General features: G+C 40.3%; 1 protein-coding gene across 1 annotated transcript; it reads right to left on the bottom strand.

Moving 5' to 3' along the window:
- Positions 1-8,584: 8,584 nt before the first annotated feature.
- LOC122751619 (cytochrome b-c1 complex subunit 8-like) lies at positions 8,585-8,893 on the bottom strand. Its single transcript, XM_043998730.1, has one exon. It carries the CDS (start codon positions 8,834-8,836, stop codon positions 8,585-8,587), a length of 252 nt encoding a protein of 83 aa, XP_043854665.1. The 5' UTR covers positions 8,837-8,893.
- Between the last annotated feature and the right edge of the window lie 428 nt (positions 8,894-9,321).

Raw genomic sequence — 9,321 nt, 5'->3', positions numbered from 1 at the left:
GAAGAGACAGAAACTATAAAATGAGGGGTTGAACTTAGGGATTTGTGAGCCTATGAAAATCTTACAGTCAGAAGACTTTTGTTAAAGTCTGGGCATAGTTACTTACTACTTGTGTGATCTTGGGCAAATCCTTTACTTTGTCGGACCTCAGTTTTTCCATATGGAAAATGAGGGAGTTGAACTAGATAGCCTATAAGATTTCTTCTTGGATTTCTTTCTTTTATCTCTAAATCTGTGTTCCTGTTTTAAACAAAAATCTAAATATTTTTTCAAATGTACATGAAATTTATACAAATTTGATCTTATGCTTGGCTACATAGAAGATATAGGGAGAAAGGGCAAGATGACTGAGTAATTCCTCGCATTTGAGCCCAGCTTCTCTAGATCTCATTCTCTTTATTCAGTTTATGGTTAGATTTGCCCCTGGGCTGCTGTTTCTTCATCAGGAAATGGTAATGGATATGGGTATAAGACAATCATGCCAAGTACCTCCCAGCATGATGGGAAAATAGTTTATAAACTGCAAATGCTACTCTTGCTTAGTAATTACCTTTACATTGGGAATTTTGAGAATGTTCCAAATCTTTCATTACTGCCTATTCCTGTCTGATCATGTATATCTGATTACTCCCCTGCTCAAAAATCTTCATTGACTCCCACTTGCTTTTAGGATAAAATCCATGTCCAGTATGATTCCAGACTACCATCTCTGACTTATTTCATATTACCCTCTTCACACAGTTTTCATTCCAGCCAAACCAGCCTACCTCCTGTTCCCCAGGCTTTTACCTTCCATTTCCTGTTTCCTTGCCTTCTCAAAGATATTCCCTAGGCTTGGAATGTTCAGTCCCTAACTCCGTCTCTTAGATTCCTATTTTTTTGGGGGGGGGGTTGGTTTTGTTTTGTTTTTTAGAACAGAGCTTCTTACATTTTTCTTCTGCTTGTGACCCCTTTTCACCTGAGAAATTTTTATGCAACCCCAGGTATATAGGTATATAAAATAGTTATTCAAATCAAACATTTTCTGCCAAATTTACTCCCAAATTCAGTTATGTGACCCAATATGGGGTCATAACCCACAATTTAAGAAGTTTTGTTTTAGAAGATTATAAGGTACCACCTCCTGTGGGTAAAATTTTTCTGATTTTCCCTAGTTTTAATAGTTAGCATTTATATGGCACTTGAAGATTTGTGATGTACTTTACCTATGTCATCTCATTTGATCTTCACAAAAATCCTGTGAGAATTATCATTATTCCCTTTTAACAGAAATTATTCCTATTTTACTTAGGAAACTGAGGCTGAGAGAGATTAAATTGATTTAGAGCCACACAGCTATTAAGCATCTGAGTCAGGATTCAAACTCAGGTCTCCCTGAGGTCAAGTTTGAGATTCATCCACCCTATCAGCTAGCTGCCAAGTTGTTCATGCTTTCCCCTTCCCAAGTTATCTTGTATTTATCTTTGCATGTATTATATCTCCCAGTAGAATGTAAACCTTTTGAGGGCAGGAACTATTTTTGTTTGTTTGTTTTTCTTTGTTTTAGTATTGCCAATGTAGTGCTTGATACCATGCCTTGCACAGGTTTTGTTTTGGTTTGGCTTTGGGCAACATCCAATTATTTCACAGATTTGAGGGATTTCCAATATGGAAATTCCCTATACTGATTCAGATCAGCCACACCACTCTAACTTGTACCATGAGAGAACCCGCATGGGAAAGAGGGGTTGTGACTTGCCCATGTTCACATAGCCAACATTTGTCCAAGGCAGAGATTGAAGCCAAGTCTTCCTGACTCTAAACTCACCACCCAGGCTACCTCTGTCCTGGATAGAATATGTATAAGTGGTGATGGTTGTTTCCCTTATCCTTATCTTCAGGTAGTCATTAAAGACTCTTCCTATGTGTCTTATTAAATGATGTTTAACTACCAAATCATCACTCTGATTTGTCATTATTATTTATTATCTGGTTTAGTGGTCTAAAGACTCAAGATAATCTTGATTCTCATCTTGCCTTTGATATACACTGGATGAAGGAGCAGGCAATTTCCCATAGCCTTTCACTGTCCTAGGGTACTCTCTAAGACTATAAATTATGGAACAGTTGTTGATCTGAATTTATAGAGGAAGATTCCTCATGAAGGAGCTCCCTATAGCGATGAAATCACAAGTCTGAATGAAAAAAAAATTCCTCCCAGGATAGAGATTTATTTGGAAATTTTAAAAGAAAGAAATCCAAGAGAAAATAAAGGGGAAAGCAATTGGAGGAATATTTGAAATATGACCAAGAAGTACTATGAGTGATTCAATCTTCTCCTTCTTTAAATCAGTCTTTAGGCGGAAGGCTCCAGAAGGAGTAGCTGGGGACAATTTAATGTTTTGTTTGGTTTGGTTTGGTGAGGCAGTTTGGGGTTAAGTGACTTGCCCAGGGTCACATAGCTAGTGTCAAATGTCTGAGGCCAGATTTGAACTCAGGTCCTCCTGACTCCAGGGCTGGTACTCTATCCACTGGACCACCTAGCTGCCCTGACAACTTAATATTAAAGGATAAAGTATTTATTGTGTTCAAACTTTGAAGATATCTCCCTATACTTAGGTGTGAACAGTTCCATTGACACATTTTTTAAATGATTGTCAAATGTACCTTTGCCCTGGGTTCTTGTTGAACTATGGAGGATGACTGAGTGAAAATAAATTAATTTGTCATTTTTATTACATTGGCTCGGCTTACCCATGAGCGACTAATATTTTTCCAGAAATTTAGATCTGCTTTCATTTATTTGAAGTGTTTTGAAAAAAGACGATATATTTTGTTGTTGTTAGTTCCTTTTTCTAAAGTTTTTTTGCCTGCTATGTTTTGCACGATTGCATATGTATAACATATTGAATTGCTTGAGTTCTTAAGGGGGAATAGGGAAGAAGGAAGAGGATTTTGGAACACAAAGTTTTAAAAATCAATGTTACAATTTTTTTTTTTTTTTTTAGGCAATAGGGGTTAAGTGACTTGCCCAGGGTCACACAGCTAGTAAGTGTCAAGTGTCTGAGGCCGGATTTGAACTCAGGTCCTTCTGAATCCAGGGCCGGTGTTTTAACCACTGCGCCATCTAGCTGCCCCTACAATTTGTTTTTACATGTAAGATAGGGAAAAATTCTAAATAAATAAATTAATTAAAAAGAAGAAAGACTTGAAAAAAATATGTTTTTTTAGATCTGAACCTGGCTTTTTTAGATTCATGGACCTGGACTTAATAAAGGAGCAAAAGAGACAGGAAGGTAGTACAATAGATAGATCCCTGGACCTGAAATCAGGAAGACCTGAGTTAAAATCTGCCCTTAGACAATTATTAGCTATGGGACCCTGTCCAAGTCACTTAATTTCTGTCTGCTTCCATTCTCTATCTGTAAAGTGAGGATAATTAACAGAATATACCTCCTTCCAGGGTTGGTGAGAGGATAAAATTAGATAATAGTTGTAAAGCACTTTGCAAAGTTTTCAATGCTATATAGATGTTAAAAATATTTTGTTTTTGTTGGTGTTATTAATATCTGGCAGGAGAGAGAACTGAATACGGACAGAAAACAGAGCTAAAAGAGAGGCTACCCATAGAGAGTGGGCTTTGGTCTGGGAAGTGGTGTGCCTCTACAGAATCCCCCAGGGAACTTCTCTGCCCTAGGGATATCAGCAATAGAGAGACACTGGTGAAGTAGTGAAAGAAATCCTGGTGGGAGATCTATGTGGTCTCAGGAGAGGAAGAAACCACATGACCCAAGATGTGGTAACAGTGAAGAAGCCTGGAATTCCTAGACCCAAACTCCCAAAGAAAGGAAGAGGAATCCATTCAAATTCCTGAATCTGACCTTCTGGATAGGAGAAGAGTAATCTTGTGGCCCCAGAGAGTATGAGAAAATAACAGAACTGCAGCATGGAGGGAAAAAAATGGACCTTGTTGTCCACCCCAGTAATGAGTTATATGGACTGTGTAGGTTTGGTGGAAAGGGTGCTGCCTCTCTAGCAATCACAAGGGCATTTCTCTTCTAGGGAGCCTGGAGAGTTTTATTGGTCCCTGGAGAAGGTGAAATGGGGGAGGTGGGAGGGAATGCAGGGCTGTATTCATTGTTTATGGACATTTTTGAATTGTTTGGGTCACCCGAAGATGTCACCCCTTCCAGGACTTCCATCCTTCCAAGGAGCTCTGGACTCTCAGAGACCTAGAGTTGTTGGGTTTGGCAGGAAAGAAGGAGCCTGACCCCAGTGGATTCAGATTTTCTCTCTGGCTCTGGCTCTGCCTCTGCTCACAGTTCAGCTAGGGAAATGGAAGGGAAAGCTTGGGCATGACTTGTATGTTGAGTTTCCCCACATGTGGATGGCAGAGTCTTCTCCTGCAAAGATACTAAATATACATTAATGGTATCAGATATAGGACAGACAGCTTTTATTTCCTCTTTGGCAGAAGCTGAGTAAAAAGCAACAGATTCATGAATTTGCACGTACAAATACAGGAAACATAAAACACTCAAATATTCTATTATACTTGTTACAAGGCTGCAGATATAATGCATACACACACATACACAAACACACACACACACACACACACACACACATACCCCTCATCAATATCAGACTTATGGTATCAGAGAAACTTATAATAATTATCATGGAGGGTTAAGAAGGTCGAAATCTCCTGGCCCCACCATGGAATGGTTTTAGTACTTCAGCTGCAAGGTGACCCCATTTGTGATGTCCTCCAAGAAGCATACTCTTAAGAATGTTAAGGAGATCCTCCCTCTTTTATGGGCCTCAGGATCTCTCAAACTCAGGATTGCCCATAAGGTAACCTCCAGGCTGGAAGCATTCATTCCTCAGAATGGTTTCTCACTGACCTATGCTTAGAAAAGGAGATAGGAAAGCAGAATAAGGTAGCCAGGAATTGATGAATTCAGGAAAGTCTACTCTCAGGCATACCTAGGCAAGCACATTTCTCCCACAGCCATGTGCTTCTGCTCTAAGTCATGGTGTGGCTGGGGAGAGACTGGTAGGGTAGAGAAATCTCTTTTTCCCCTCTCTTTACCATACTACAAGATGGAAGTCTAAAGGAAAGTTGTAGGGTGTGGGGCAAGAAGGCGGGGTTCTAGAAAGTTAAAGTATAATATTTTACTATTATATACTGCAGAAAGGGCCACTCCTCAATGAAGAGATATGCTTCTGAACCTCAGTCAATCAATCATCAAGAAGTAGCTCCAGTCACTGGGATCCAATCAGAGTTCTTTGTGCTTCTCAAGAGACTACAACCCATGTCCAGATCTATGGGAAGTGGCTCTTTCTAGTTGATTAGAAGAACAATGGAATTTTACAGATTCTCAGTATTTCAGAAACTGAAGAGATTTAAGGAGATATTGAGTCTTTTTACCATTTTAGCCCTACCCCAATGGCTTTTTTCATTGTCACTTTTTTTTCAGTCCTGTCCAATTCTTTGTAACTCCATTTGGGGTTTTCTTTGCAGAGATACTGGAGTAGTTTGCCATTTCTTCCCCAGCTCATTTTAAGATGAGGAAACTGAAGCAAAGAGGGTTAAGTAACTTGGGTAGGGTCACACAGCTAGTAAGTATCTGAGGCCAGATTTGAACTCAGGAAGACTCATCTTCCTGACTCCAGAGTCAGCACTCTATCCACTTCAACACCTACCTGCCCTCCATAAGCTATTAGCAACTAAAATTTTGTGGCATAAGAGATTGTGACAGCTAACTGAAAGGGAGATAATCCCTTTCAAAATGTCATTGTTTGAATGGATTTCCAACCAGGTCTAACTAGGTTCAAATCTGGTGGCTTCTGAAATTTGACTTCAATACCCCCACCAGGGTTTTGTTCCGTCAAGGAAACATTTTGTTTCTTGAGGAACAACAGGGGGGACTGTAACGATTGGAATAATGCCACCTGCTGGATACTTACTGTAGAAGAGTTCTGCCCATGAAGGGAAGGTCTTTGAGGGCAAGACCAGGAGTCAGGAAGTGACGCGAGCTAGTGGGAGGAGGAAGGAAGAGACTGGCGCTCAGTCTCGCGCCTCTTTCCTGTGGACGCTGGCGGAGAAGGGAGCTAGAAATGTGCTCTCCCTTTAATAGATAGGAATCTAGGCCTTTTCTTCTCTCTTTATCAAATTCTTATTCTCCTTAATAAATGCTTAAAAGTCTAACTCTTGCTAAAGCTTATAATTTATTGGCGACCACTCATTAGATATTTTAGACAGACTAGCTAGGATTTTAGCCCTTAACAGTTTTCAGAGTTTGACTCATCTAGATCTCCTGGGACAGTTAGGTGGTGCAGTGGACAGAGCACTGGGCTTGAATTCAAATTCCACCTGATACTTACTAGCTGTGTGAGCCTGGGCAAGTCACTTAACTCTGATTACCTCAAAAAAAAAAATCTAGATAAGTCTAGATCTCTACAGTAAAGGTAAAAGTTAAAAAAAAAAAAGCTTTCAGTGTATTCCCTTCTCACAGGATTCCAAGAAATCACCCTGGCTAACAATATACCTGAATATGTATACTCTCTACAGATTCCAGCAAGGGAGAAGCACTACCTTCTAGGACAATCCATTCCATCTTTGAAGAGCATTCACGATTAGAAAGTTTCTCCTAACCTGGGGCCTACATCTACCTCTTCAGATTCCATTGATTATTTCAAATTCTGCCCTTTGGGACCAAGAAAACAAGTTTATATAATAGTCTTGCAAATATCCCTAGGCCTTTCATTCCTCATTCCAGCCCCAAATATCCAGTTACTTCAGTGGATTATTTCCGGAATGAGATTAGACCCAAGAGCCTACGGGGAGACTGAAGAGAAACCGAAGTACCGGAAGGGAGGTAGGAGTGTGCCAAAGACAAATTTCCTTCAAAATTTTGAATTTGTTGTGAGGTTTTCCTGAACTCTGGCCCTGATTGTTCTCATTTCTACCTTCTGGGTAGAATGGAACAAGTCTAATCCTTTTCTACATGACTGCCCTTCAAAGACATATTTTTATATAAAGTGAAATAAAGCCTGTCCTATAGGCAGTATATAGGGCAGATAGGTGGCACAATGAAAAGAGCGCTGAGCCTGGAGTCAGGAAGACCCAAGTTCAAATTCAGCTTCAGACTTTTGCTAGCTGTGTGACCCTAGGCAAGTCACTTAACCCTGTTTGCCTCAGTTTCCTCATCTGTAAAATGAGGTGGAGAAGGAAATGGCAAAACTTTACAGTGTCTTTGCCCAAAACCTCTCAAAAAGGGGTCTTGAAGAGTCAGGCATGACAAAACAACTAAACAACAATAGTCAGTAAATAGCTAGTCTGAGGGCTTTTTATTTCAAAATTTTGCCCAGGATTAGCCCTGTCAATAGAGTTTTGACTCTGTACAGTAAGAAACTCCTACAAGTCAACTGGAGACTATTGCTAGTGTTGAATGCAGTGGCTCAAGCTCCTCAAGCTAGGTTGTTATGGAAAGGACATCATATTAGCTAAAATGTTCTGGATGGGGTTCACTGTCTTTCCAACTCTTATCCTAGGCCCAACCCAATTGATTGGTAACCAAGGGTGTGCAAGCTTGCCTCTGTAGCTCGGTATATCTACTGATTAGTTATAGACTATGCTATAGCTATATATCCTATATAGCTGTCCACTTGACCATCCCTATCCTCACCCTTCCTCCCCAGCTTTTCACTTTTCCAGGATACAATTCCCTTCTCTAGTCACCTCTTTCCTTTGGGTTGTCTTCTAATGAGAATAGGGGAAGGCAATAAGTATTTATTAAGCACCTACTACGTGCCAAGTACTGTGCTAAGTGTTTTATAAATATCTGACAGACAGAATTTCAGTGACTTGCTCAGGGTTACATAGCTAGTAAGTGTCTAATTTGACACTTGGATTTGAACTTGGGTCTTCTTGACTTTCTGTCCACTGAGCAACCCAGCAGCCAATCTTAATTTTTGAGAGTAGTCTCTTTTTTTAATCTTTGGGTCCTTAGCACTTAGAACTGTACCTGGCACATAGAAGGCACTTTTTTTGGTTTTGTTTTGTTTTGTTTTGTGGGACAATGGGGGTTAAGTTACTTGCCCAGGGTCACACAGCTAGTAAGTGTCAAGTGTCTGAGGCTGGACTTGAACTCAGGTACTCCTGACTCCAGGGCCAGTGCTTTATCCACTGCGCCACCTAGCTGCCCCCATAGTAAGCACTTTTTATTGGTTCACTTATGGTGTTTCTCTTGCCTCTTGGAAGTAATCTATGGTCTGTTGACAGAACATTTATCTTTTCATGAGAGAACCAGGAACATGATGAGGCAGAGTGCTCAGGAAACTGGCATCGTGGATAAACTAAAACTAGACAATCAGGTTTAGCCAAACTCTAGTCCACAGATCTGATAACAACACCGTAAAGTCCACCTTTGGGGGGTAAAATTGGTTTTCCTTCTATAGGAGTTATTTTATTTTTTTTTGTTGTTGGTGGTGAAATGTGAAATTTATTACATCTTTAAACCATCTTTATATACTCTTCTTCTATATCACAGAGCTGACCACCAGGTAACCAACATTTGTGCACTTCCCTCTGAATAGCTTATTTTTCTTCTTCAAAGTCGGTTGGCTTTTTCCTCTTTGACTTCTCAAACTCCTGGGTTCCCCAGGTATAGAGGAAGTAAAAGCCTATAAATGGGGGGGGGGCGACTCGCAGAATGGAGTCCTGCGTCCTGCGTAACATATTTGGGATGCCCTTCGTGAAGTAGTTGGGGAAGGCTTTCTGCTCGAACCGGGACAGGCTGTAGGAAATGATGTGCCTCACCCGGATCAGGTTCCCTAACTGGCGGCCCATCTTCGCGGCGCCTTCGGTCCCTGTGTCAGGACACTTCGTCCTCCAAAAGCTGCGGCTCCTTCCTATAGGAGTTATTTTAAAGGATCTATTTTTAAATGATTTAGAGTATAATTTTGTTTTCTTATTGCTTTTATAAGTTTGCATCCTATGCTGTCAGCTTTATGCTGTAGCGTCTGTTGTCAAGGTTACAGTTTTAGAAGTGAAAAAATATATATACTTCTTGGTAAAGGAATCAACCTGCATTGGGTACACAGAAATGAGGTTGGGTGTATGGGGATTAGGGAAGGTGATGAGTAATCCTACATTAATTAAGGAAGAATCCCTGGAGGAGATAACATTCATAGATAGAGATGCAGCAGAGACCTTGGAAACCATCTAATCCAATTTGCTCATTATACAAAATTATCAGTAATCTCAATTGCTTACTCGGTTGACCTTTTTTCAGGCTTTTTCTTCCTTGACCTCTCTGCACTATTTGACACTGT

Source organism: Dromiciops gliroides, chromosome 3 (genome assembly GCF_019393635.1).
Source record: "Dromiciops gliroides isolate mDroGli1 chromosome 3, mDroGli1.pri, whole genome shotgun sequence".
Classification (NCBI taxonomy): Eukaryota; Metazoa; Chordata; class Mammalia; order Microbiotheria; family Microbiotheriidae; genus Dromiciops; species Dromiciops gliroides.
This window is presented reverse-complemented; position numbering and strand designations above follow the sequence as displayed.